Source organism: Camelina sativa, chromosome 2, assembly GCF_030686135.1.
Source record: "Camelina sativa cultivar CO46 ecotype springtype chromosome 2, ASM3068613v1".
Lineage (NCBI taxonomy): Eukaryota > Viridiplantae > Streptophyta > Magnoliopsida > Brassicales > Brassicaceae > Camelina > Camelina sativa.
In genome coordinates this window covers 26,214,034-26,240,868 of record NC_141881.1, presented here as the reverse complement: position 1 = coordinate 26,240,868, position 26,835 = coordinate 26,214,034, and the positions used below count along the sequence as shown (strand labels likewise).

The window sequence follows — 26,835 nt, the reverse complement described above, 5'->3', positions numbered from 1 at the left end:
CATGAGAAAATAGTCACGTGGCGGTCTAAATTAAGAAAAGATCACATAAGATAGGGATAGGATTAGTGACTTTAATTAATTAGCATAAAACATATAAAGTGGGATCCAATATTATTTTGAGAAATTCTTAACAACCTCTTATGTGGGTGTCACATAAGAGACTAAAGAGTATAACACATGCCTCCTTTCTAAATAATCTTTACTTTATTATACTAAATCAACTCCAAAATAATTTTAAAAGTTAATCAAAAAGTTTATATGTCATTATTATTATTATTTTGTTTTAGAAATCATAAAATAAAATTTTCTATCTTATAATTTCCATTATGCATGACTATAAACAATATATTAATATTTTTTAATTAAGATTAGTTAAAATTAGAATAATCATTACAATAATAAGTTATAATAGATGGTTTATACTATTATAATTTATATAAACAACTATATAAATTTAAATTGTAGATTGTATTAACAAATATGACTAATGGATAAAATAGTATATATTGAAAATGTAATCAGATATGAAATGTTGTAATTCAAATTAAGTAAAATAAAATTACTACACAAATTAAACAACACACAAAAGTAATTATTATATTGATGAGTCCCTCATCAATGAAGATATACAATATCATAAATAAATTTTATATAAGTAATATGCATTAAAAATAATAATATTATAGTATTAATAAGATTATAGTATTTAATAAGAGATTACACGTGGTCTTTACATATGTTTTCAAATTATGCCCTATATGTTGTCTTGCCTTGTTTTAATCATGCACTTTCTTTTCCCAAATTCGACTTATGAGATATTAATTTTATAAATACCTAGATTTCTCTCATTCTCTCATCACTATCCAAGCAAAAGAAGAAGATTGGTGTCAACATAGTTTCTGGTAAAAATTCTTCTTGGATCAACATTGTTTTTTAGTTTATTTGTTTCTAACTTTTGTTTCTTGGTACAAGTCTCAATTTTGTTTCACATGGTTTAACATTGACAAAAGAAAGAAAAAGAAAAACCGAACATGAAGATGGAAAAACTCAAATCTTTCTTCCATCACAGAGAAGACTTAAGTCAGACTTCGCCATATTTAACCAAAGATTTAAACAAGGTTCCTCACTTGTTCAACTGTATTCGCTCTTACTTTTCATGTGAATTTTGTTAAGAACTGTAGCTATATGCTCAATCAAGTGGACATTATAATCCCCAATCAAATGATTCTCCATGAATTAATCTTTACTAGTCTCATAATTATATGAATCAAGTTTGATTGTTATTTCTCCGTAATTATATTCTTCAGGACCTATCATATGAGCTGTTCAAAATCCAACAGCAGTTGGATCATAGAAAGTTTATCCTTGTAAGTGTGTAGTCTCTGGCCTTTCCTTGTATTCTCTGTTCTAGTTTTTCTGTATAATTGTTGATAGATTGACCAAATATAATATGCATAATTATGTTGTCCTAAAATAATATACTATTATGTCAATGAGCTTTGCTTTTTCTGAAAAAACCTCAAAACAGAAGATTGTCTTGCGCATATGATGGATGTTTTCATCTCCCTAAAATTGAACTTTTGTTCTGTATTTGCAGCGAAAAACAACTGATATTCTTCAAGAAAAAGAAAAGAAGATGAAGAACCTAATGGAAAAGAGCAAGGTCATTTCTTTTGCCTGTAACATTCTACCACTATATACTATAGTAAACATAAATTCCCAGTGTTATAAATCGATATTCTTATTTTCAGTGTCTTAGTCTCTGAGCATAGTTGGTTAGCATGGTAGAAAAGGTAGGACATGAATGAACTTGAACGTGTTGGCGATATATTAAAAATACTTTTGCATGTTAATGTTATGTTGGGGTATTTTAAATAGAGGAGGAGGAATGTGGACTTAGAAACGTTTCATTTGCTCTTGAATACCTTATATGAGGAAACTGTATGTTTCAGCCCGCAATAGCATACCTAATATATCAATTATGTATGGTATTTTCACTGATCTTCATGTGGAGGGACATATTTACTAGTTTTATCATCTTGATATTTTTTGAACCAGTCATATTGATATAGAAAAACCAAGTTTACTGATGTCATAAGAAACTGATTTGGTGTTTCTTTGTGTGACAGATGCTTGACAAGGAAACAAAGTGAACGAATTCAGGATGTACACCAATTTGAATACATATTTATGCTTTGAGATATCAAGTTTATATTGTTATTAATATAATGCTAATTTATAATATAAGATATATTAAGATTAAAAATAATAAAAAATGATTCAAAAGGGTTATTTATATTTTTATTACATTTATGACGTTAACACCCAAGTATTTTCCCACTTTTATTTACAAGCAAGTAAAGTAAAGAAAACCATTAAATTGTACACTTTAACATTATATCATCTGAATAATAATGATGTGAAAGTACAAATGTAACAAGTAAATAAAAAAGGTTACAAACCTCAAAAAAAAAACATGTAAAATTAAATTATGTGAGTTATAAATGAGTACAAGTTGTACTCTAATTAAAGAATCACCCAACATTAGGGCAATGCAAAAAAAAGAGGAAATATGTGAAAAATTTATTAAATTAAGAAAGGAAAAAAAAGGGAAATTAGTTTCTCGGACTTGGAAGACCCATGCAAGAGAGTCTAGGAGAGACACAAATCTTTGGACTGGGTCTTGGCGATAGTATTGGGCCAAATAATCCCATTGTTCCTTTGACCACACGTGGAGAAAGGTTGACTTGTTCAAACGCTCGCGTCTGCAGATCTATTGGATAGTCCCGCACACACCCAATCCTAGGACCGTTTCCAGTACTCCACTTACACGAAAAGCGGTTCTTTTCATATGAACCGTCCGATGTTGTCACCACCACTTTCGATGGCTTTGTGCTTCCATCATTTGTGACCAACTGATTATCATCGTCAATCGCATTCATCTATAACAAAATTATTTAAGAGAAAATAATTAAATCATTTTATAACTAGCTTAATCATTAAATAATTATTTACGTAGTTAAAATTTTTAACTAGCTTAATCACCTTGACATTAGTAAGATCCACGTTGTTTTCTCTCAAGAAACCGATGATTTCTCTAAAATTCTCTTCCGTCGGGAGATAATGACCATTGTATGGCCACACGACTTTTACAACTCCGTCTTGTGAAACAATTCTACCGGCAGCAGTAATGGCGGCGCCGGAGAGAAAACTCGAGTGTTGAAACCAACCTTTTTGTTTCTGACCAACGTATAGTCTTCTTGTCGTGCTCAACATGAAGATCCACTGAGTTCCTTCGATGGTCCTTGGTTTGTTTGTTGACTAGTTTCCCATTTTCCAACACCACTTCGTACGCTTGTCTCTCTTTCTGTTAAATCAGAACGAACCAAAAGTTAAAATCAATTTTTGTTTTCAATAACCAACTAACCGAATAACAAGTGTACGTACCGGACCAAGGTAAGTGATGCATTGGCGTTGAAGAAGTGTTCTTGGACATTTGATGAGATTTACTTCCTTGCCATCTCCAATGTCTAACCTTTAGTATCATTCAAAAGGTTTGTTACCGAATGTTGTGACGATAAAGATGAAAGGGGAGAGGGTTGTTCGTTGCCGCCGTATGTTAGCCCCGAGACTCTCGTTGTGTACAACCTGTGCTGTCGCCCGTAACGCCTTCACCGGAGAGCAAACCGGTGTTGTCGAGAAGGTATCGCTACCCCTTAACCCCTTAACGACTTGTGAGGTTGATGGTCACGAATGAGTTGATGATGTCGTATGCTGGGCTGATTATTGAACCAGAGTCTTGACCAATTAAACCAAAGGATCATGTATTTTTATTTTAGTCCATAAACCGTAGCGGAATAGATGGTCACGTGAAGATGATCGTTTTGTCTTGGTTGCGTGATTTGTTTCTTGGATTGAACATTAGGATCGGTTATTAAAATGATTATGTCATCGTGAAGATGAACTGTGGTGGATTATTTAAAGGAGAAACAAAGCTCGCTTGTGGTGTGCGAGGAAGAGAGAGAACGAGTTGTGGGGAGGAGAGAGAGATCAACGTGTTGTGGCGGAGGTGGTGGACCAACAGTGGTTATGTACAGTCCTTTCATGGCTGTGGGATGCCTCTTTGGTGGTGGGAGAGCAGAGCAGAGAGATCAGAGCTGAAAAGGAGAAAGAAAGTGAAAGAAGGTTGGTGATAAAGGCAGTGTGGAGGAGCCAAATTTGGAGGCTCGCCGGCGCCGAATCCTATATAGGTTCGGAAAGGTGATTATATTGGCGTGATCTCCATCAAGCCAAGATTCCATATCATCTGACATAGCTTCATTCGGAGTTAATACTAAGGAATTATGTTCGTTGCTTCCTGGCCAAGTAATCACTAAACTGTGAAATCTGGACTAAGTATGATCCTTAGAAACTGTTCCGAGATAGCTCTTTCTAGGAGGCATTTTGCGGTTCAAAACTTGTCTGATCGAGACGAAATTATTTGGTAGAGAGACACGTGATAGTACGGGCTTCGTATCCAACGGTGGAACTTCGATTTTAACGGTTATTTTATGAACTATTCGAGTGTTTATATAAGGTTTTGTATGGATTGAATTGTGTTAAGTTGTGTTGTTGGTTGAACCAACAAGCTCGGTTTGAGCTAGAACCTCCATAAGCTTATGGAGCAAGGTCATGGTGGTTGTAGAACCAAGTTGGAGCTCAGGAGTGTCGGGCTAAAGCTAAGACAATGAATCGATGGATTCGTCGGAGAAGTGTTTCCGTGGCTGGACGGAATAAAGTATTCCAGCCAGCCTCTCTTGTTACTCGATCGCTAGGGGTGGTTGGTTGTGCGATTCAGTAACTAGATGAGGTGATGTTTAGGATACATGTTTAAGTGGCTTGTTTAGGTGGATCATGAAGTGGCCAGTTGGAGGAGTAATCAGAGTCTATGAATGTAAAATGCTTGTGGAGCTGAAGTACGTTTGTATGACTACTGTTAATAGCTGCAGAGTATGAGATAGTTTGCTCTACCTAGTATTTGTGGAACTTTTGTCAGAAGCGGTTGATGTCGGTTGTCTTGTCGGAATTATGAGGTTCCGATGAAATTGTTTTCCGTGTATCCGGTGTAAGGAATGGAAATGCGGATGCAGTTGTTTTAATCAGAGACACTAGAATAGAACTCTGTTTCTGGTAATGTCTCTTCTTTGCATGTTCTTTGCCCATCTGTCGTCTATATTTATATCAATGGCTATATGATGTAATTATTAGCTTTTTATATTTTATTTTGGTGAGAACAAAAATTGAGATTGGACCTTAAGACCATGATTAATGGCGTTGCTTTCTCTCCAATTCTTTTAATAAAAACAGATAAAAAAATATAAATAGGGGAGAGAAAGTAAAGAATCGTTGCTGCAGTTACTGGCGGAAGAAACGATTCTCAGTGTTTTTTAACACATGTCAATCACTTATTAGTCATATATTAAAATATTAAGTTTTTTTTTCTTTGAGTAACGGTGACACCTTCTCACCACTAAAGATGCTCGAAGGCATCTCTAACGCTGTCTTTTTAACTAGAGTTCTTAGCAAAAAGGCAAAAAACAAAATTGGAAAAGAAAGAAAATGTGAAGAAACGTTTCTCTGCAGAGGGATTTTAGACCATGATTATTGGGAGTTACTCTCTCAAATACTCTTATTAGAAAATAATAAAAGGAAGAGAAAGAAGGGAAAAAAGAAGGGAATCGTTTTTTTTCCGAGTCACTTGAGAAACGATTCTCAGAGTAAACGAGACATGTGTCATTTATTCAGTGAAACATAAACTAAAAAATAAATAAATAATAATAATTTGTAAAAAATATATATTTTTTGGTTTTTTTGAAAAACGTTGAGTCGTTCTCGAGTAATGATGTTCTTAGAGATGGTAAGAGACGCTTACGTGTCCATCAGCAATTGGCTAATATTTTTTACAAAACAAAAAGAAATTACAAGGTGTCTCTCTTTTCCTCGCCTTTATCTATCCTTCTCGCCTATTTTTTACGTTTTCACTTTTGCTTATATTTGTGTATTGTGTAAACATAAATTCTACTTCAAAGATTTTAATTTTCAAAGAAATATTTTAAGTAGGGTTTCTACCGGCCATACAAAGTTAAGAATCTCTTAACTTATAAATTTTCAAATTTTATTCTTAAAATAATTGTAAAGATACCTCATGGGTTTCTACCACTGGAGATAGCCTTAGGATACGCACGGAAGATTTTTCTTCGAGTAATTCAAAGGTTTTACGTTTCCCGGACTTATAAAAACCCCAATAAAAAATCAAACCACACGAGCTCTTGATTTTCATATTTCAATGTTTTAGGTTTGTATACATACTAACTAGCGTGTAGGGCAACTTTGAATACGTTCGCGCACTGTTAGGAGTTGCATATACATAAATACTCACTTTACTAACATAGATGATATACTGTATGTGGATGTGAATGTCGCCGTGTTTGATATACATACGCACGGCGTTACGCACGGTACGTGTGGGGACATCTTTGAATGCGTCATCGGGTTTTTTTGTTATACAATTCCCAACTTTTATGGATTTCAATATTTTTACGGTCAACGGGTTTGCTCTTTTGTCAACTTATTAGGATTAAATAACTTGGGTTGTATGCTTTTTTCTATTGAAACAAACCAATCTCTCAGATCTATAGGTAATGTTATATATAAAAAAAAGGTAATGTTACAAAAGAAAAGTACATAAATTGTGAATCAAATCATTATGTTGAATTATTCAGATACGAGCTGTTTTTATATTTGAAGTTTATACTTCTAAAATTTAACCGATTCTGCATATAAGATTTTTATTTCAATTATGCCGTGTTGAAAATTTAATTATACCCTTATGGTTTGAGATATGAAATTTTTAAGATTAACTAGGTTAGTACCCGCGCTACACCGCGGGATTGTTTCTCATTTTATTTTTTATTTATTTTTAAAAATATTTTGTTTTGTGTTTTCTGAAACACTATTTTTGTATGTTGTTTGTAATCTAAAAGCGTTATTAATACAGTTTATGACAATGATCCTTGCTAATATTGTTGTTATCAGTTTTTTGTTATTATTTGTTGCTGCATAATTTTGTTTATTATCATCATTTTCAAGACCATTAAATGTGTTTTACCGAGTTAAACATTTCATTATGTAAATATCAACTACGTAAAATTTCGATTACTATGATCAATTTGCTATTCAAATAGAATTAACGTCCCAATTACAGTATTATTTATATCTCATTTTATACCCCACCGGATCAATTCTATTTAACTTAATCTATAATCTTATAGTTATACATTAATTTCATCTATTTTGTATTAAATATAGACTTTCTATCTACAATATATTTTATAAAAACTACCCTATGTTTTTTTTTTTTTTTCTCTTTTTCTAATCTAACTCTTTTTTTTTTCTTTTTGTAAAAAGACAGTCCTATCTTCACTATTAAATTAAAATACATATCAACTCTTTTTAAAAAACTGTATTTAAAATTTCGTGATTTTATATTAACATTTGAAAAAAGGAAAAAAAAAACATTAGGTAGTTTTCAAAAAAAATGACTGTAGATATATTTATTCAAAAACTCTCCTTGTTTAAAACAAAAAAAATATTTTGAAAATAATATTATTTTAAATAGGATTAATTTTAACTAAATAAATGCAAGTCATAGCTCATTCAAAAAACATCAACATCCATGAACACACACTCTTTGAAACTCAAACTCATTGATAAATAAAAAACATACAACCGAAGACATGAAACAACAACATTCAAGTCATTAGAAACACAAACAGAAACTGAAATAAGAACAAGAGTAACAGATTGAAGAAACAGAAACCTACAACCCATTGTTAACTGAAACATACAAGCCATAAAATCAACTTAAGTTTCTTTCTTTCTCTGTCATTTACAAACAAAAAAAGAGAGTATGAAAGAGCTCTTTTTACCTCTGCACCAGAAGCGAGCACACAGAATGAACGCAAGAGCCAACTGTTGTCCTGCAACATCAAAACAAAATGCATAATTAAGATCATATCTCCCTCTCTTGTTTAAAGAAAAAAGAGACAATTGCATCAAAGAGTTCTTTTTTACCTCTGCATCAGCAGGGAGTTTAAAACAAGAGCCAACTGTTGTCCTGCAACATCCCTGGAACTCTCCTCGTCGATGCAAACAAAATACCAAATCAGAAACATATCAGATTCAATTAAGATAATACTTAAGTCAAAATTCTTTCAAAGAAATTCTTCAATTCTACCACTTCAATCCAAAGAACCATTATATATAGTGGCACACTTAATCCTTCCCTTTTGGAATGTCCTTCTTCGGAACCTTTGTCTCTATTTCCTTTGGTTTTATGGCCTTAGCTGCCCTGAAATCCGCATCAAACTCATCAGTCACACACACACAGAGAATTTGCTTTGTGTCGCTACAGATCTATCACTAATACCAACATTGCTCAATCACACAACTATGCCCACCCAAACCACTGCCAGAATCAATCTTTTTATGTTTTACTCAAGTTACAAAATCTCAGATGATCCTAGAATTTAAACAACTGAATGATATTATATTCATACCATAAGCTTTCCAACACAACTAAGCTCACGGCAAAAAATCGAAAATGAGAGAGTGAACCGGTTTACGACACCACAAACCCCACCAAACTAACAAACATAACACACCTTCGCAAAGGAGAAATCATAAGGAATCAAGAGAGAGAAGAATCACGACTTGGAGGCGGCAGAGGATTCTTCTTCGAGCCAGTGACGGATGTGCTTGATGTTACGCCTAACGACGGTGTCAGTTTGCTTGACGTCGCCCTTAAATAGCAACACCACAGCGCCTACTCCAACCATTGTCGCTATGAAATTCGTCAAACCCATTCTTCCGAATAAAATCCAAACAACAAAGAACCCTAATTTTCTAATTCCCAATTCATATAACCCTAATATTAATCAGACATAAACAACATTAATTCATCAAGATCTACCAACCAACGAAAACAAAAGAATTGTACCAGCAGAATCATAGAGCATATCTTTGTTTAGAGGGAGAGAGTAAATAAAAGAATGATGTGGAAGAAAACAAATCTTAGGTGTATTAATCCAAATGTTTTAATTGGCTACTGATTTTTACCGAGGTGTCAACACCTGTTTCAATATTGAAGTTGATGTATCAGCACCTCGAGAGAAACACCTTCTTCTTCTTCTTTTATTGTAGTGATAATATAATGCTAATATACTAGTATAATGATCTAGGAGCCTAGGAGGTAATCAAGTACTAAAAATAATAAAGAATGTTATTAAATTTGTGATGGCAGCACCAAAGTATTATACTGATATCATGTCCTATAGCAATAATTCGTCTTTCGGTTGGGACTAATGTAAGAATAAGATGGTGAAACCTCTAACTAGCAAACAAAAACTTGTAAAAGAAGTTAAATCAAATCTATCACATTGGAGTTAGGTGGTGTGTGGGTCACTAAACTTTAAATAACACTAATGTTTATGATTATGCTTGATAGTGTAAAAGCCAAATAAGATTAAGAAAAGTTGTGATTAATTTGATTATCCAGGCTCGATTTCTCTGTCGAAGAAGAACAAAGCGACGAGGAGCAGATCGAGGCTCGATTCTCTTTGTCTTCTTCCCTACTCTCATCTTCGTAAGCTCTTCTGCTTCTGCTTCTTTACATAACTCTCTCTCGATCTCTGTTCTAACACAGATTGAGATTAATTGATTGTATTGCTTTGATGGGTATGTCTATTTGATAGTTTCTAACCCAAAAGTTCACCTCTTTTCTGTCTCTTGTTTCTACAGTTTTAGTGTTGTGTTGTGTTGTGTTGTGTACTACACAACTTCATACGGGATTCATATAGGGAAGATCATGATTTTGTACATTGGCAAAGTACAGAAAGATATCATGGTGATGAAGGAGAAGGAAAAGAAAGAGAAGAGGAAGAAGGAGAAGGAGAAGGAGAAGAAGAAGAAGAAGAACACAACAACATATTGCATATGAGCCGACCAGTGATAGAACGATGGAAGCTCTGCGTCAAAACATCATGAATGAATATGGTCAAGGCCGTTTACCTTATTAGAAATTTTTACTATATATGTTGTTATAACTATATATCTAACTGAAAATTATTATCAGCTAAATTAAAAAATATTTTCTGGTTGTAAAATATAATTATACAAATTTATAAAAGTAAAATAAAAATTAAGTGTAAAATTGCCGCAGCATCAGCAAAACGAACACAAAACATGCGGTTGCGGTAGCGGCAGCGACAGCGTTAACAAAACGAACAGAATACATGCGGCAGCGGCAGAGATAGCGACGACAAAACGAACAACAACCTGCGGTAATGTTTGATGCTGTCGCTAACGCTGTTGCTGCCGCTGCCGCCTGCGACGATGAAACGAACAGGGCCAATGTTACAATGTATATATTAGAGACTAACTAAGAGAGTTATAGAAAATTAAATGATCATATTCCCTATATATTGATAGAGGAACATTTTGGCAAAAAAGCTGAGGTTTCAGCATTACAGAGCTCAGGACACTCTTTCATTTATTTATCATCAGCTTTTAAAAATATTTCCATTTATTTACCATTGTATTTTTCCAAAAATACAATTAACACCCAAAATTAAATTTTTATATTATCTTTCTAACTTAATTATATCCTTTAATTATATTTTCATAAAAATCTTTAAAATGTATTTTATGAACCCTTTGTTCATATGATATAATAATATAAGATTGATATTATAATAACTCTCACGGGTTAAATTTTAATTATTATACAATTTTTTTTATAGATATATACTACACAATCGAATTTTAAATATTTCAATTACCCATAAATAGAAGAAATTTTTTTTTTTTTTGTCAACCATTGGGTCACAACTGGTCGGCCCATTAGCCAGATTCCTACATTCGTAGGAGCAGGGACTCGATCCTGGGTGTGATGGTGCCTTCTACAAATGGACTTACCTTATGCCACTGCACTAAAATCACTTCACAAATAGAAGAGATTTTATAAATAAAAATTACTGTAAAAAATATTAAATAATTATTTTATACCGCACTATGTGCGGATTGTTATTTAGTTAAAATGTTATTTGATTTCATTATGGGCGCGAAAGACTCTTAGAGTACCTCAAACGGGGGCTTTTCACACAGTCTCTGACAATTATAATAATAAAAGAAATTGAAAAGGAAGGAGAGAAAGAGAGAGTCGTCTCTTATTTTAGAGATATAAGAGCAAGTCCATTGGTGTATTTAGCAGAGTTTTTAACGGGACTCTTATTTTTATTGGGATTAAAAATAAATGAAAAATGATAAACAAATAAGAGTTGGATAGAGTTGCCTCTTATTTAAGATGTTTTGACACCGACTCTTATTGGGTAAAATAGGGTAGGTGTTTGTATCTGATTGGTCTATTTTTTTATATAAAAACAATTTATTTTTCTTCCCTTCTTTCTTTTTCTTCTCTCCATCTCTTCCGGATCGATACTCTCGAAGCCGAGAGATTTTTTGGGTTCACTCGCAAATTGATTAACCAATCTCCAATCAAATTACTGATCAAACAATCTTCAGTCGGAGGTGTTGATTAAGCAATCAGAACAACTAACCAGAGATTCTGATCTCCATCTGATGGTAATTTCTCTATCGATAGTCCCGCAGAAACAACTGCCGGGTTCTGCTTCTACTACTCCGTTGTTCGTCGTCGATGAAGCACCTCTATCTGACGATGTCACTGTCGTCAAGTCTTCCTCTTTTGTTTCTGAAATCGGAGTTTCTTCACACCGTGAGTTTCACACGTTTTCCGGTAAGTTTACCGTTCTGGAATCGAGTATGTACGGTTCGTATTCGATGGTTATGCCGAAATGGTTTCGTTTATAGGGGGAATTGATACCTGGGGAAACTGTATTCGATGTGATCCTAATTTGCTTCAGGGGTTCGTTGTTGGTTGTGACAGTGGAACTTGTAGGTCCTTTGGAGTTTGGTTGCATAATCGGTTCGTAGATATGTGTAGAGGGGTTCAGATTCTTTAGAAGAGCAAAATGTTTTCTTGTACCCTTTACCACAAATAAGAAAAGCAATTACACCTCTCTTTATTTGTTTTTGTGTACCTTTTACCACACATCTTGAGCAAGTACAACTTTCTATTTTTTTGTACCAAATATTTTTTTTTCCAAAAATAAGAACCTCAATTATTAGAGCTCACCATTGGAGAAGTATAATTTTAATTAACAAACCAAAACCTCTTATTTTGTAAAAATAGACTTTCTAATATCAAAAAAAAAATAAAGAGTCTCAAAATAGTAGTCTCCCAATGGAGATGCCCTAAGAAACGTCTCTTGCCACTTGTTATCATATGACTAGTTAACTTTTATTTTTGTTATCTAAAATTTAAATAAATAACTTATTTATTATAATATGATTAAATTAATAGATTGAAGAACTCATACCGTCTCTCAGCGTTGGTGATGCCATTACTCGAGGCGTAAGAAAAGGGTTTGAGTATATATAGTAGATTTTATGCCAAGTGCCAACCCTATCTACCAAGTTAAAACACCATCCCCCAAATAATGGATTATAACTTTACAACATTGGTCAACAAGTAAGATCACAATTACGTGTATTTCGATTACTTTTTTTTTTTTTTTTTCTGTCGTTTATATGTTAAAGTTCTCGCATTGGTGAAATATATGTCGTTTATTCTGTCGTTTACATAATGCGTGATCATGAAGTCTAAGATATTATAAAAATGGAAAATACTACAGTTAGCCACATATTGGATATCGATTTCATATTTGTATGAGCTATTCACTAATATTCATTCTTCTCTTTTTGTCGACGAGCTGGTCACATTCCTTAATATCGATTTCATATTAGGAGTAAATGATATTATATATACCAGGAGATCATTCTTCCCTTTTGTCTTGGCTTAACCTACGACCAAAAGGTCAAAGTTTGAAATGGATGTCTAAAATTGCACCGATAAGTCAGATACACGACATGGACTTTACACCTTTAGAGCAAGAGACGTAGAGTGTAAACTAAATTACATAAGCTAATTAAATGCATGGTCAAGTAACATTATTTTACTTTTTTTTTTTCTTTCTTTCAAATTAATTTGTATGTTTGGAATCTTTGATATACAGTTCTATATAGAAATTACTATTACTTTTAAAAATATAGTTTTCGTATTAACGAAAAATGGAAGTGAAGGGCGCAAAAACTAATCTCTTAAATACTAACTCGCTAGACGAGACGACCATCATTTTTTATTCACAAAACAAGTTACAAACACATTTCTTTTTAATGTATAACTTACAAATTAGAATTCTCAGGGTCCGAATGGTAATCGCAGATTTAGTAGTGCGGGATAAAAAATTTACTAGTGCGGTACGGTTCAACTGCAGTACATGCGGGACAAATATATTTGTGGGACAAGTGCGGTTATTCCAAAATAAGCGGTACAAAATAATGTTTGATTGGTGGTAAATTATTTGCGGTGCGGATTTTGTATTATTATATACTTTAATTTGTTTTGTATTAATAAATAAAAAATTTTATACAATAAGCAGTTTCTAAAATATTATAATATTATAAATAAGAAACAGATATATTATATAGTTATAAATTTAAATTGTTATTTTTAATGAAATAATATATTCATCTATTATTTAAATTTATTTTGAAGTAACTAAGTGAATTTTGTTTATTAAAATAGTGAAAAATACATATTTTTAAAATAAACTCACTATAACAGAAACTATAAGTGCAAAAACTATAATTTATTTTTGAAATTGTTAGATCTATTAATATATATATAATAAATTTTAATCATATGTTTCATCATAAAGACCCATGAGAAAATAGTCACGTGGCGGTCTAATCTAAAAAAAGAGCACATAAGATAGGATAGGATTAGTGACTTTAATTAATTAGCATAAAACATATAAAGTGGGATCCAATATTATTTTGAGAAATTCTTAGCAACCTCTTATGTGGGTGTCACATAAGAGACTAAGATTATAAGACACATGCCTCACTTTCTAAATAATTATTTACATTATTATACTAAATCAACTCCACAATAATTTAAAAAGTTAATTAAATAGTTTCTATGTCATTATTATTTTGTTTTAGAAATCATAAAATAAATTTTTCTATCTTATAATTTCCATTATGCATGACTTTAAATTATAGATTAATATTTTTTTGATTAAAATTAGTGAAAATTAGTATAGTTATTACAATCATATCTTATAATAGATGATTTATACTATTATAATTTATATAAATAACTATATAAATTAATATTGTAGATTGTATTAACAAATATGACTAATTGATAAAATTGTATATATTGAAAATGTAATCAGATATGAAATCTTTTAATTTAAAATTAGTAAAATTAAATTACTACACAAATTAAAGAACACAAAAAGTAATTATTATATTGATGAGTCTCTCATCAATGAAGATATACAATCATAAATAAAATTTATATAAGTAAAATGCATTAAAAATAATAAGATTATAGTATTTAATAAGAGATAACACGTGGTCTTTACATATGTTTTCAAATTATGTCCTATATGTTGTCTTGCCTTGTTTAAATCATGCAGTTTCTTTTCCCAAATTCGACTTCTGAGATATTAACTTTATAAATACCTAAATTTCTCTCATTCTCTCATCAATATCCAAGCAAAAGAAGAAGACTGGTGTCAACATAGTTTCTGGTAAAAATTCTTCTTGAAGGTTTTAGTTTTCACTGTGTAATTTCTAAATACGATCAACATTGGTTTTTAGTTTATTTGTTTTCTAACTTTTGTTTTACATGGTTTAACATTGACAGAAGAAGGAAAAGAAAAACCGAATACGATGGAAAAACTCAAATCTTTTTTCCATAAGAATGAACCTAATCATCACAAAGAAGACTCAAGTCAGACTTCGCCATATTTAACCAAAGCTTTAAACGAGGTTCCTCACTTGTTCAACTGTATTCGCTCTTACTTTTATCATGCGAATTTTGTGAAGAACTGTAGCTATATGCTCAATCAAATGATTCTTCATGAATTAATTTTTACTAGTCTCATAATTATATGAATCAAGTTGATTGTGAGTAGATTTAATCTTAAATTGATTTTGTTATTTCTTCAGGACCTATCATTTGGTCTGTTCAAAATCCAGCAGAAGTTGGACCAGAGAAAGTTTATCCAGCAGCAGTTGGATCAGAAAAAGTTTATCCTTGTAAGTGTGTAGTCTCTGGCCTTTCCTTGTACTCTCTGTTCTAAGTTTTTATGTATAATTGTTGATAGATTGACCAAATATAATATGCATAATCATGTTGGATCCTAAAATGATATACTATATTATGTCAATGAGCTTTGCTTCTTCTGAAAAACGTCAAAACAAAAGATTTTCTTGCGCATATGATGGATGTTTTCATCTCCCTAAAACTGAACTTTTGTTCTGTATTTGCAGCGAAAAAAAATTGATGATCTTCAAGTCAAAGAAAAGCGGATGAAGAAACTAATGGAGAAGAGCAAAGATGTGAACAGCAAGACATTTCTTTAGCATGTAACATTCTACCACTATATACTATAGCAAACATAAATTCCTAGTGTTATACATCGATATTCTTATTTTTCCTGCCTTAGTCTCTGAGCATAGTTGGTTAGCATGGTAGAAAAGGTAGGACATGAATGAGTTTGAACGTGTTGTCGATATATAAAAGAACTTTTGCCTGTAAATGATTATGTTGGGGGTATTTAAATAGAGCAGGAGGAATGTGGACTTAAAAAACGTTTCATTTGCTCTTGAATACTTTATCTGAGGAAACTGTATGTTTCAGGCCGGAGTAGTATACCTAATGTTTCAATTATTTATTGGTATTTAGTATTTACTGATCTTCATGTGGAAGAACATATTTACTAGTTTTATCATCTGCAATCCCTTGATATTTTTTGAACCAATCATATTGATATAGGTAAACCAAGTTTACTGATGTCATAAGAAACTGATTTGGTGTTTCTTTGTGTGGACAGATGCTTGACAAGGAAACAAAAGGAACAAATTCATGATGTACACCAATTTGAATACATGTTTATGCTTTGAGATATCAAGTTTATATTGTTATTAATATAATGCTAAATTATAATATAAGTTATATTAAGATTAAAAATAATAAATAATGATTCAAAAGGGCTATTTCCATTTTTATTAAATTTATGACGTTAACACCAAAGTATTTCTCCACTGTTGTTTACAAGCAAGTAAAGTAAAGAAAACCATTAAATTGTACACATTAACATTATATCATCTGAAAAATAATGATGTGAAAGTACAAATGTTACAAGTAAATAAAAAAGGTTACAAACCTTAAAAAAAAAATACATGTAAAATTAAATTATGTGAATTATAAATGAGTACAAGTTGTACTCTAATTAAAGAATCACCCAACATTAGGGCAATGCAAAAAAAAAAGGAAATATTTGAAAAATTGATTAAATTAGGAAAGGAAAAAAGAGAATTTGGGAGGATTTTGGAGGATTTATGATATTCTGGGTTTTAGGAGATTTACGGTGAGTTTTTAAGGTAGTTTGATGGATTTATTATTATTTTCTATTTTTGAAAATAAAAAATAGTTTGTGATTTGATGAGATTTGGTGAGACTTAAGTGGGGTTTTAAGAGATTCTCAAGTCCAAACGAGAGATGTTCATATAGCATAACACAAAGAATACGTTGAACATATTCATGTGTATAGAGGTTGGTTTTTGGTTTTTTGGCAATTTGATCCGAACAGACACCACCGTAATTTGCATCATGAAGCCTTTACCCTAATCTCGAGAGTATATATACCGAACAACTAACCCTAATAAAATACAATAAAACAAGACGTGAAGCCCATAATTAGCACACAAGAAAAACAGAGAAAGGAGAAGAGAGAGAGCCCATAAACGAGAGAAGAGAAGAGAATAGAGAAAGGAAGAGAGAACCCAGAATTTTGCAATTTGTAATTTGTTTTTTTTTTAACCAATCCTTCAAAAACACCTTCTGGAAGGTGAGATTTTAAAAATAGGATTTCCCTTACAAAAATGTACTCAAAGTCTCTCACAATCACTATTATGTTTTTCTAAAAAACAAGAGAATTTGGTTTTGAATAACAATGGATTTGTTATGATTTTTGCAAATTATTGATTGAATAACAGTGAATTATGAGTGATTTTGAATGATTTTGAACAATTCATATTCAATAACAGGTAATTTTTAAAAAAATCACAAATCCTCCTAAATTATGTTTTGAATACACCCGTTAGTTTCTCGGATATGGAAGACCCCTGCAAGAGAGTCTAGGAGAGACATAAATCTTTGGACTGGGCCTTGGCGATGGTATTGGGCCCAATAATCTTGTCGTTCTTTTGACCACACATGGAGAAAAGTTGACTTGTTCAAGCGCCCGCGTCTGCATATCTATTGGGTAGTCCCGTACACTCGATCCTAGGATCGTTTCTAGTACTCCAATTACACGAAAGCGGTTCTTTTCATCTGAACCGTCCGATTTTGACACCACCACTTTCACGGCTTTGTGCTTCCATCATTTGTGATCAACTGATTATCATCGTCAATCACATTCATCTATAACAAAATTATTTAAGAGAAAATAATTAAAACATTTTATAACGAACTTTAACTATTTACGTAGTTAAAAATTTTAACTAGCTTAATCACCTTGACATTAGTGAGATCCACATTGGTTTCTCTCAAGAAACCGATGAATTCTCTAAAATTCTTTTCCGTCGGGAGATAATGACCACTGTATGGCCAAACGGCTTTTACAACTCCGTCTTGTGAAACAATTCTACTGGCGGCAGTAATGGCGGCGCCGGAGAGAAAACTCGAGTGTTGAAACCGGCCTTTTGGTTTCTGACCAACGTATAGTTTTCTTGTCGTGCTCAACGTGAAGATCCATTTAGTTCCTTCGATGGTCTCCACGAGGTTCTTGGTTTTTTTGTTGACTAGTTTCCCATTTTCAAACACCACTTCGTACGCTTGTCTCTCTTTCTGTTAACCGAAACAAACCAAAAGTTAATATCGATTCTTGTTTTCAATAACCAACTAACCTAATAACAAGTGTACGTACCGGACCAAGGTAAGTGATGCATTGGCGTTGAAGAAGTGTTCTTGGACATTTGATGAGATTTACTTCCTTGCCATCTCCAATGTCTAACCTTTAGTATCATTCAAAATCAGCTTCGGTTACTAAAAATTTAAATTAGAAATAAATGTATTGACTAAGGTTTGTGGGGAAAAGGGCCATTTCATACCCGTACACACCTCAAAAGTGTGCGAATTGCTGCCTGTACAAACAAAGATTAATAATAATAAACAAAGATTAATTAATCTAAAAAAATTAATTCATTTTTTTCTTTAATTCATTAAAAATTAATCTAAAAAAAAATAATTAATCTAAAAAAATTTAGATTAATTAATTTAGATTAATTAATTAATATTTTTAATATAAATTTTTTAGATTACATCTACTTTAATACATCTGTTCATATTAAAAACTTTTGATAAAATAAAATCAAATTATTTGGTTACACTAAAATTAATTTTGGTTTTTTAATTGTGACTTAGATTTCTTTTCGTTTTATAAGGATAACATTGTGTGATATAACCGAGTGATGTTGTTGGATCAATTGGTTACGTCTTTGCTATTAAAATCTGAGGACGCGGGTTCGACCTACGAAAGTGTGGATATCCCACATTTTTCTTCGATTTAGATGCTACCTTAGGTTTATAACAATATAATTGTATGATTTTACCGAGTGTTGTTGTGGGATCAATTGGTTAAGTCCAATGCTAGTAATGTTCAAGATTGAGGGTTCGAATCTCCCTGAGTGTGGAATGTCCACAAATTTTTTTGCGAGGAAAACATATCAAAATGGCGTCGTTTTGCATACACGTGGATTCTGAGTCAGCATCTCTAACGGTTGACTTAAATCTGTTAACGTGGACTTTGTAATTGGCTCGATTTTGTGAGTACAGGTATGAAATTAGAAATGTATTAGAGTACATGTCTAAATTGGCACTCTTTGTTTGTACAGGCAGCAATTCGCACTTTTGAGGTGTGTACGGGTATGAAATGGCCCTTTTCCCAAGGTTTGTGTTATAAATTTACCAGAAGAAGAAAGGCTGAGTACTCTCGCTTGCTGACCAAATACAAGTGTGGATTGTGCCCGTACCTATGTCGTGGATCAATATATCTACACAAAGAAATTAAGGGGATTGTGCCCGTACCTCTAAGAACTAATTCGAATTTTGTTCTCTATACTTAAAACATTTATTTTAAATATATTAGAAATGTCACTCAAAATATTAATAGTTGATAAACTTGATGAAAATTGACTCTCAGACTCCTACAGTAAAAAGAACAAAAAAGAAAAATAACAACTAAGTATGAAACGTTATTTTTCCGCATGAATGAATTGTCGTTCAGAGTAAAAATTATTGCAGCTATGCCAAGTATAGGCCAACACATCATCACACATGTAAACAATATAAATGTTTTATTAACTATACGAACTATTGTCATTACATACGGACATCATAAACAAACATGAGTTATTTGTACAACACCATAACCATCTAATTTTGATACTTTCTTTGCCGGACTCCAGTGTTGACCGGTATTGACCGACGTTGACCAATGTTGACCGGCGTTAACCAAAAGATTTTTCATAAACAACAAAAATTAACAAAATAATTACATAACTTTACTAAAAGATTAAATAATAAAATTTTACTACAAAATAGTATAACAAATATACATTTTCTTTTAGTAAACTCAAAAGTTAGTTTTAATTTTTATACCATATTATATTTATTATATACAAAAGGGAAATGTATATTTGTTATATACCATATTATCTTTGTTATATACAAAAGGAAAATGTATATTTGTTATAATACTTTATACTAAAATTTTATAAAATACAAAAATTTCCTTTTTTATATATAAGTATAATATGGTATATAATAAATGATGAAACATATAATATTTTCTTAAAATCTTTTGGCTTAAAAATGTTCATAGACTTTTATAATTGAGTCTAATATGTTATTTTGTTTTTTTTTTGTCAAAGTATATTGCACCTTGCTATATATTTAAACTTTGATTTACCATTATTTGTTATTTTGAAAAAGTGAATTAAATAGTTTATATGTCATTATTATTATTTTTTCTTAGAAATCATAAAATAAAAAATTATATCCTTTATTTCCATTATGAATGACTTTAAATTATAGATTAATATTTTGAATTAATATTAGTTAAAAAGATAATAATTATTACAATTATATCTTATAATAGATGATTTATACTATTATAATTTATATAAACATAAATTAATATTGTAGATTTTATAAACAAATATGACTAATTGATAAAATTGAATATATTTAAAATGTAAACATATATGAAAACTTTTAATTTAAAATTAGTAAAATAAAATTACTACACAAATTAAACACCACAAAAAGTAATTATTATATTGATGAGTCTCTCATCAATGAAGATATACAATCATAAATAAAATTTATATAAGTAAAATGCATTAAAAGTAATAATATTATAGTATTAGTAAGAGATTACATGTGGTCTTAACATATGTTTTCAAATTATGCCTTATATGTTATCTTGCCTTGTTTACATCATGCACTTTGTTTTACCAAATTCGACTTCTGAGATATAAACCTTATAAATACCTAGATTGCATCGGTTTCTCTCATTCTCTCATTCTCTCATCATTGTCAAAGCAAAAGAAGATGACTAGTTCCAATATATTTTCTGGTAAAAATTCTTCTTGGAGGTTTTAGTTTTCACTGTGCAATTTCCAAATACGATCAATGTTGTTTTTTTAGTTTATTTGTTTCTTGACTCTAGTATACAAGTCTCAATTTTGTTTCACATGGTTTAACATTGACAGAAGATGGAAAGAAAGAACCGAACATGATGAAAAAGACGAAGGAAAAAATCAAATCTTTCTTCCAAAAGCCGAAACCTGATGATCACAAAGAAGTCTCAAGTCAGACTTCGCCATATGTAACCAAAGCTTTAGACGAGGTTCCTCACTTGTTCAATTGTATTCGCTATTACTTTTCATGTGAATTTTGTTAAGAACTGTAGCTATATGCTCAATCAAGTGGACATTATAATCCCCAATCAAATGATTCTCCATGAATCAATCTTTACTAGTCTCATAATTATATAAATCAAGTTGATTGTGAGTTGATTTGATCTTAAATTGATTTTGTAATTTCTCCGTAATTATATTCTTCAGGACAAATCATATGAGCTGTTGAAAATCCAGCAGCAGTTGGATGAGAGAAAGTTTATCATTGTAAGTGTGTAGTCTCTGGTCTTTCCTTGTACTCTCTGTTCTAAGTTTTTCTGTATAATTGTTGATAGATTGACCAAATATAAAATGCATAATCATGTTGGATCCTAAAATAACATACTATTATGTCAATGAGCTTTGCTTCTTCTGAAAAAACCTCAAAACAGAAGATTGTCTTGCGCATATGATGGATGTTTTCATCTCCCTAAAACTGAACTTTTGTTCTGTATTTGCAGAAAAAACAAAATGAAATTATGCAAGTCCAAGATAAGAAGATGAAGAACCTAACGGAGAATAGCGAAGATATGAGAAGCAAGGCATTTCTTTTGCATGTAACATTCTACCACTATATACTATAGCAAAAATAAATTCTCAGTGTTATAAATTGATATTCTTATTTTCCCTATCTTAGTCTCTAAGCATAGTTGGTTAGCATGGTACAAAAGGTCAGACATAAATGAGCTTGAACGTATTGGCGATATATAAAAAAACTTTTGCATGTTAATGGTTTATGTTGGGGTATTTAAATAGAGGAGGATGAATGTGGACTTAGAAAACGTTTCATTTGCTCTTGAATACCTTATCTAAAGAAACTGTCTGTTTCAGCCCGCAATAGCATACCTAATATTTCAATTATGTATGGTATTTTCACTGATCTTCATGTGGAGGGACATATTTACTAGTTTTATCATCTTGATATTTTTTTGAACCAATCATATTGATATAGATAAACCAAGTTTACTGATGTTATAAGAAACTGATTTGGTGTTTCTTTGTGTGGACAGATGCTTGACAAGGAAACAAAGTGAATGAATTCAGGATGGACACCAATTTGAATACATATTTATGCTTTGAGATATCAAGTTTATATTGTTATTAATATAATGCTAATTTATAATATAAGATATATTCAGATTAAAAATATTAAAGAATAATTCAAAAGCGTTATTTCCATTTTTATTACGTTTATGACGTTAAAACCAAAGTATTTCCCCACTGTTGTTTACAAGCAAGTAAACAAGCGAACATTATAACTAGTAAACGAAAACTTGTAAAAGAAATCAAGTTGAATAAGAAAAGTTGTGATTAAATTGATAATCTCTTATACTACCTCGCTAGACCACCATGATTTATATTCACGAAACAAGCTGTAGTTACAAATACATTTTTTAGTATAACTTACAAATTAGAATTATCAACCACAATGGCTACTTTTAAATATATAGGAAATGTCACTCAAAAGATTAATAATAGTTAATCAACTTTATGTAAATTGACTATCTTTTGAGTTTAACAAATAAGACATGGATCAAAACGTACATTGGGCTTGCTTGAAAAAGGCCCATGAGAAAACAGAGACATGACGGTTTAAAGTTTAAACAAAGAAAAAGAGCACATAAAAGATAGGATTTAGTGACTTAAATTAGCCTAAACACATAAAAATGTGTGGGACCCAATATTATGGTAATCCAGTCTGGCTTATTACAGATTGTTTTCTCAAATTAAGACCAATTCCTATATGTTTGTTGCCTTGTCTGTGCAAAAAAAAATTAAAATCATGCTCTCTTCCCAAATTCGACTCCTGAGATTAAACCCTACAAATCCCTAGATTTCTTCGAGATTTCTCGACTCATCCAAGCAAATAAAGAAGATGACTAATGTCAACACAGTTTCTGGTATAAAAATTCTCCCCCCCCCCCCCCCCCCCCCCTGAGGTTTTTTCTTTTTTACAGTGTTTCCAAATTACGATCAATCTTGTTCTTTTTAGTTGATTTTAATTTCTTGCTCTTTATCAAATCAATGCGATAAATCTCGTTCTTGATTTGATTTTTTTTTTGTGTTTATTGTTTCTGAGCCTTAGATGAATCGTCGCAGATTTTTTGTTTTTTCTTTCTGGGGTTTAATTGTGATTTATTTGTTTTGGGGAATCTTGATTTCTTGAATTTGTTTTTTTTTTTTTAATATCGATTTTTTTACTTGTGATTTTATTGAGCTTTAATCAACGAGGTTTATGTGTTTATGTTGTGGGAATTTTTTGGATTTTGTTTGTATGTCCACTGTTATATGATTTTGATTTTGTGTGTGTTTTAAGGTGATGGAGATCGTTCGGACAAGAAGAGTATTGATGAGAACAAAGTGAAAGCTCCAAACATGTTCGAACGAGCAAAAGAGGAGTTTGATGCTGTTATTGGATCTCTTCAAAAACGCAAGAGTTTTAAGTTTGCTTCTTTCTTTCTTTCTTCTAATACACTTCTGTGACCCTGTCTTATTATATGAAGCTTCTCTGGTGTTATATAACGCCGTGAAGAATGAAACTTACTAGCGTCTTCAGGAGTTTGCTAATAATGCTTTGTACATTCTGTTTCAGGGATGAATCTGACAAAGTCAAATCAGAGAAACCAGGTTCAGTATTTTTTTGCTCTCATCATGTTAAGTTTGTTTCGGTCTCGAGATTTACAGGGGTTTTTTTTTTTGGTTTCAATTGGGTAACAGAACAAAGTTTTGTCTAATTTATTACTTTGAACGTCGATACAGAAGATGGAAAGAAGAAACCGAACATGATGAAAAAGGCGAAAGATGAACTCAAATCTTTATTCCAGAAGGAGAAACCTCATCGCCATCATCATCATCACAAAGAAACTCATGGAAGGAGTGATGATATTAATGAGAACACTCCGGTGGATGAAGTGAAGGCTCCTAATGTTTTCGAGAGAGCCAAGGAAGAGATCGAGGCCGTCATCGACACCATCCATCCCAAGAAGAAGAATGAGGCAGAGGGTTCTGATTCACCTAAGTCTCCTCGGTCTGTCTCACCGGAAAAGGAGAGAGCTGGACTCGGATGCTCTATTGGAAAGGGGCTGGAAAAGATTTGTTCTCCTTGGGGTGATGATAAAAAAGATTGAATTATATTCATATGATTGATTGATATGATCATGAACTCTTGTTTTCTAATTGGCGTGGTAGAACTTGGTTTTAAGTTTGAATGAGTTTGTTGGTTATTAGGTACTCTGAGAATTGTTGTTACCTTAACAGACTCTGCTTGTTCTTTTTCATATTTCAAAACTTCAGTGTCCTCTATGTATATAATTCTGAAATCGTTAGCTTGTTACATGGATTCTATGGGTGCTAGTTACTACTATTACTTAGACACAATTTCATATTTCAAAATCGACATAAAAACATCTTGAGGTGGAGATTAGGCAACAAACATCATGATATCGGTCTGAAACTTCATCAAACGAATGGTTCTTAGATGTGCCAATGGACCTGTTAAAGGCTTTTGAGCTATAAAAAGATGTGTTATTAGTTAAGTTTAGATACTCTGTACTCTATAGCCTAAATCAAGTCTAATTAGTATTTTGAATTGAAACTTTAGTGCAATTGTGCAAATCATGATTTTTGTAACAAAAACATGTAAATTACTCTCTGGATGAATGTAAATAAAATGCGACATCACAGATTAATTTGTTTATGAACAGAGTAACGTCTTATACAAGCAAGCCAGACAAAAGAGTGCAATTTAATTGCATCATTGTTAATTTTTTAAAAAAATATAGCATATTTTACTATATTTCATACCACAAAATTATAAGAATTAAAAATAAATAAATATGCGGATTAATAAGACCCCTAAATCTCTATCTTTTGTCTTGTTCCTCGATCATGGCCGGCGATTTTGTCTTGACGAAGAAGCCACGGTTGGACAAATCCTCCGGCGAGTCGAGTTCCGCCTCCACACGCCGAGAACTCCGGAAGTACGACCCGTACGACGATGACTACATACGACAGTACCTCTTATACTACTATCAGTTCCATAAGAGCGAGGTATCGTATATCGTATATATCTTCATTCTCCCTGAATTTAGGTTTAAACTTTTAAATCTGTACTGTATGATACGTTTACGTGATCTCAAATTGTAATCTCAATTTTTTGAACTGTGTGTGATATAGGGTTTCGTCATTGATTGGGATAAATTGGACTACCGGTTCGAGACTAGGCCTATAATGGACCCATATCGCGTTGCTGCTTACAGTACCAATGATGAAGTTATCCGCGGCGTGGCTTGCCGTGCCATTTTCCAACACAATGCTGATACGGTCAGTAGTGTCGTCTTTGATTTTGTTGATATATAATGTATGTTTGTATTCCTTATTCTTACTTTGTTTGCTCACGTATTTTTTATGTATTCAGGGGAGTCGGATTGAGTTCGTGGATCACGTTTCGGCAAGTTACAGGTGGTGTGCAGGTGTACTTTATTGGGTTACGTTTTGGGCTAAGGATTTGGCATCATCCAATCCTGAGCCTAGACTTTATCAAACTAATGTTCGCCTCTGCGGACCAACCTTCTGTGAGATGTTAATCTTCAGGCTCAAACCTACTGATGAAGGTATCTTCTTGATAACAATCTCTCTTTTTGCTATCAACATTCATAGACTAGTTGCATTTTCTTCTCGGGAATTTTAGTATTGCTTTGCTCTTCTTATTTGGCTGAGGCTTTAGGTTCATAGTTTTATGGTTAATTAACAACAACTTGGGGGTATTGGATATTTGACTTTACTTGATGATGGACTCTAGGAAATAGGAATACTTCTTTGGCGTAAGGTTTTGTTGGCAGACTGCTTTTGGCTGAGGCTTATGTCCATACTTTGATGGTTAACAACTTGGGAGTATTGGATAGTTGCCTTTTGGTTGATGATGGACTCTAGCTAGGAATACTTCTTTGGCGTACGGTTTAGTTGGCATATTGTTTTGCCTCATGTGAAAATGTTTGAATGTAAACTTGTGTGTGTGTGTGGTTATATATGATACAGAGATTGCTGCTGTTCAAGTGGATCCTCCTCCTCCATTGTTTGATCATAACCCAGGTGAATATGTTGTTCTTCTCTCTGCTATTGATATGCCTTTCTAGCGAAGTGGGTGACTTTGACTCTTTTCTTAACTGGATTATTTGGTGCTTGCAGAGCTACCAACCATATTGTTCACCGTAACGGGTCCAGGATCTGGTTCCATGTCCATACCCGAAGTTTCCTTCACTCGGATTCCTGCTGAAGTTGAGCCGACCGTGTGGTCGCCATAATCCTCACCATACGTGTAAACCAAAACCCCGGAGGTGTAAATAGCTTATAAATATCTAAATAGCTTTGTTCCTACTTATGTTCTTATTTATATGTTTTACTAACCACATAATCGGTAGTTCACAATAATAAATTGAAATGCATTTTATTTTTTTAAGCCTATATTGTCTTTATTATATGGATCCCCAATATGTGATAACATTGTCAGTACCCAAAATCCTTGTCACTCAGAATTTCACAGTCATTGTCAATTATTTAAACTTTTTTTCTCTTAGGTTTGTTAGGTTTCAATTTTCAGATTTTGTTTTGTCGTTGCAA

The 26,835-nt window shown here is 32.2% G+C and overlaps 5 protein-coding genes, 2 long non-coding RNA genes and 1 pseudogene across 19 annotated transcripts; 6 read left to right on the top strand and 2 right to left on the bottom strand.

Annotated features, from left to right (window-relative positions):
- The first annotated feature begins 769 nt into the window (after positions 1 to 769).
- LOC147949227 (VAMP-like protein YKT61) lies at positions 770 to 2,296 on the top strand. Of its 6 annotated transcripts, none has more exons than XM_087478236.1 (5): positions 770 to 902; positions 1,011 to 1,118; positions 1,308 to 1,367; positions 1,598 to 1,663; positions 2,130 to 2,296. In XM_087478236.1, exons 2-5 carry the CDS (start codon positions 1,032 to 1,034, stop codon positions 2,151 to 2,153), a joined length of 237 nt encoding a protein of 78 aa, XP_087334362.1. In that variant the 5' UTR covers positions 770 to 902; positions 1,011 to 1,031; the 3' UTR covers positions 2,154 to 2,296. The 6 variants fall into 6 exon arrangements, with proteins under 6 accessions (XP_087334362.1, XP_087334365.1, XP_087334369.1 ...); XM_087478239.1 differs by having other exon boundaries at positions 1,598 to 1,679; XM_087478243.1 differs by lacking the exon at positions 2,130 to 2,296 and adding an exon at positions 1,752 to 1,781.
- Positions 2,297 to 2,368: 72 nt separating this feature from the next.
- LOC104756163 (IQ domain-containing protein IQM5-like) lies at positions 2,369 to 4,106 on the bottom strand (annotated as a pseudogene). The gene is made up of 4 exons (XR_015569263.1): positions 4,096 to 4,106; positions 3,448 to 3,535; positions 3,046 to 3,367; positions 2,369 to 2,942 (listed from the first exon to the last, which is right to left on the bottom strand). The product of XR_015569263.1 is annotated as an IQ domain-containing protein IQM5-like (transcript).
- Positions 4,107 to 7,728: 3,622 nt separating this feature from the next.
- LOC104733860 (uncharacterized) lies at positions 7,729 to 9,043 on the bottom strand. 5 transcript variants are annotated; one of them, XM_087489861.1, is made up of 5 exons: positions 8,752 to 9,043; positions 8,276 to 8,389; positions 8,113 to 8,166; positions 7,968 to 8,018; positions 7,729 to 7,875 (listed from the first exon to the last, which is right to left on the bottom strand). In XM_087489861.1, the coding sequence occupies exons 1-2, from the start codon at positions 8,901 to 8,903 to the stop codon at positions 8,314 to 8,316; spliced, it is 228 nt and encodes a 75-aa protein (XP_087345987.1). In that variant the 5' UTR covers positions 8,904 to 9,043; the 3' UTR covers positions 7,729 to 7,875; positions 7,968 to 8,018; positions 8,113 to 8,166; positions 8,276 to 8,313. The 5 variants fall into 5 exon arrangements, 4 of the variants coding, with proteins under 4 accessions (XP_087345987.1, XP_087345980.1, XP_087345985.1 ...); XM_087489854.1 differs by having other exon boundaries at positions 8,113 to 8,389; XM_087489859.1 differs by having other exon boundaries at positions 7,729 to 8,018.
- A 496-nt stretch (positions 9,044 to 9,539) lies between these two features.
- Positions 9,540 to 10,249, top strand: LOC147949226 (uncharacterized). Its single transcript, XR_015583471.1, has 2 exons — positions 9,540 to 9,682; positions 9,838 to 10,249. It is a non-coding gene; the product is annotated as an uncharacterized LOC147949226 (long non-coding RNA).
- Positions 10,250 to 14,614: 4,365 nt separating this feature from the next.
- LOC104733872 (uncharacterized) lies at positions 14,615 to 16,242 on the top strand. Its single transcript, XR_759055.2, has 5 exons — positions 14,615 to 14,777; positions 14,894 to 15,018; positions 15,199 to 15,288; positions 15,523 to 15,618; positions 16,086 to 16,242. It is a non-coding gene; the product is annotated as an uncharacterized LOC104733872 (long non-coding RNA).
- Positions 16,243 to 20,712: 4,470 nt separating this feature from the next.
- On the top strand, positions 20,713 to 22,401 carry LOC104733850 (uncharacterized). 2 transcript variants are annotated; one of them, XM_010453392.2, is made up of 5 exons: positions 20,713 to 20,894; positions 21,031 to 21,167; positions 21,385 to 21,444; positions 21,678 to 21,773; positions 22,227 to 22,401. In XM_010453392.2, the coding sequence occupies exons 1-5, from the start codon at positions 20,870 to 20,872 to the stop codon at positions 22,248 to 22,250; spliced, it is 342 nt and encodes a 113-aa protein (XP_010451694.1). In that variant the 5' UTR covers positions 20,713 to 20,869; the 3' UTR covers positions 22,251 to 22,401. The 2 variants fall into 2 exon arrangements, with proteins under 2 accessions (XP_010451694.1, XP_087345976.1); XM_087489850.1 differs by having other exon boundaries at positions 20,738 to 20,894; positions 21,034 to 21,167.
- Positions 22,402 to 22,873: 472 nt separating this feature from the next.
- LOC104733839 (uncharacterized) lies at positions 22,874 to 24,556 on the top strand. 2 transcript variants are annotated; one of them, XM_010453385.2, is made up of 4 exons: positions 22,874 to 23,117; positions 23,534 to 23,660; positions 23,810 to 23,844; positions 23,980 to 24,556. In XM_010453385.2, the coding sequence occupies exons 1-4, from the start codon at positions 23,093 to 23,095 to the stop codon at positions 24,342 to 24,344; spliced, it is 552 nt and encodes a 183-aa protein (XP_010451687.1). In that variant the 5' UTR covers positions 22,874 to 23,092; the 3' UTR covers positions 24,345 to 24,556. The 2 variants fall into 2 exon arrangements, with proteins under 2 accessions (XP_010451687.1, XP_010451683.1); XM_010453381.2 differs by having other exon boundaries at positions 23,977 to 24,556.
- Positions 24,557 to 25,075: 519 nt separating this feature from the next.
- Positions 25,076 to 26,674, top strand: LOC104756155 (uncharacterized). Its single transcript, XM_087489927.1, has 5 exons — positions 25,076 to 25,266; positions 25,393 to 25,539; positions 25,634 to 25,829; positions 26,254 to 26,307; positions 26,404 to 26,674. Exons 1-5 carry the CDS (start codon positions 25,105 to 25,107, stop codon positions 26,517 to 26,519), a joined length of 675 nt encoding a protein of 224 aa, XP_087346053.1. The 5' UTR covers positions 25,076 to 25,104; the 3' UTR covers positions 26,520 to 26,674.
- Positions 26,675 to 26,835: the final 161 nt, after the last annotated feature.

What these genes read in the sequence shown, in the direction of transcription:
- LOC104733850 (XM_010453392.2), top strand. Translation starts at nt 20,870, where the DNA reads ATGACTAGTTCCAATATATTTTCTG. An exon ending in TAACCAAAGCTTTAGACGAG is followed by an intron (nt 21,168 to 21,384) that starts GTTCCTCACTTG and finishes TATATTCTTCAG; the next exon opens with GACAAATCATATGAGCTGTT. An exon ending in GCAAGGCATTTCTTTTGCAT is followed by an intron (nt 21,774 to 22,226) that starts GTAACATTCTAC and finishes TTGTGTGGACAG; the next exon opens with ATGCTTGACAAGGAAACAAA.
- LOC147949227 (XM_087478236.1), top strand. Translation starts at nt 1,032, where the DNA reads ATGAAGATGGAAAAACTCAAATCTTTCTTCCATCACAGAGAAGACTTA. An exon ending in ATCATAGAAAGTTTATCCTT is followed by an intron (nt 1,368 to 1,597) that starts GTAAGTGTGTAG and finishes CTGTATTTGCAG; the next exon opens with CGAAAAACAACTGATATTCT. An exon ending in ACCTAATGGAAAAGAGCAAG is followed by an intron (nt 1,664 to 2,129) that starts GTCATTTCTTTT and finishes TTTGTGTGACAG; the next exon opens with ATGCTTGACAAGGAAACAAA.
- LOC104733860 (XM_087489851.1), bottom strand. Translation starts at nt 8,903, where the DNA reads ATGGGTTTGACGAATTTCATAGCGACAATGGTTGGAGTAGGCGCTGTG. An exon ending in GAATCCTCTGCCGCCTCCAA is followed by an intron (nt 8,390 to 8,751) that starts GTCGTGATTCTT and finishes TGCGGATTTCAG; the next exon opens with GGCAGCTAAGGCCATAAAAC.
- LOC104733839 (XM_010453381.2), top strand. Translation starts at nt 23,093, where the DNA reads ATGACTAATGTCAACACAGTTTCTG. An exon ending in TAATGTCAACACAGTTTCTG is followed by an intron (nt 23,118 to 23,533) that starts GTATAAAAATTC and finishes GTGTGTTTTAAG; the next exon opens with GTGATGGAGATCGTTCGGAC. An exon ending in CAAAAACGCAAGAGTTTTAA is followed by an intron (nt 23,661 to 23,809) that starts GTTTGCTTCTTT and finishes ATTCTGTTTCAG; the next exon opens with GGATGAATCTGACAAAGTCA.
- LOC104756155 (XM_087489927.1), top strand. Translation starts at nt 25,105, where the DNA reads ATGGCCGGCGATTTTGTCTTGACGAAGAAGCCACGGTTGGACAAATCC. An exon ending in ATCAGTTCCATAAGAGCGAG is followed by an intron (nt 25,267 to 25,392) that starts GTATCGTATATC and finishes TGTGTGATATAG; the next exon opens with GGTTTCGTCATTGATTGGGA. An exon ending in ATTGTTTGATCATAACCCAG is followed by an intron (nt 26,308 to 26,403) that starts GTGAATATGTTG and finishes TGGTGCTTGCAG; the next exon opens with AGCTACCAACCATATTGTTC.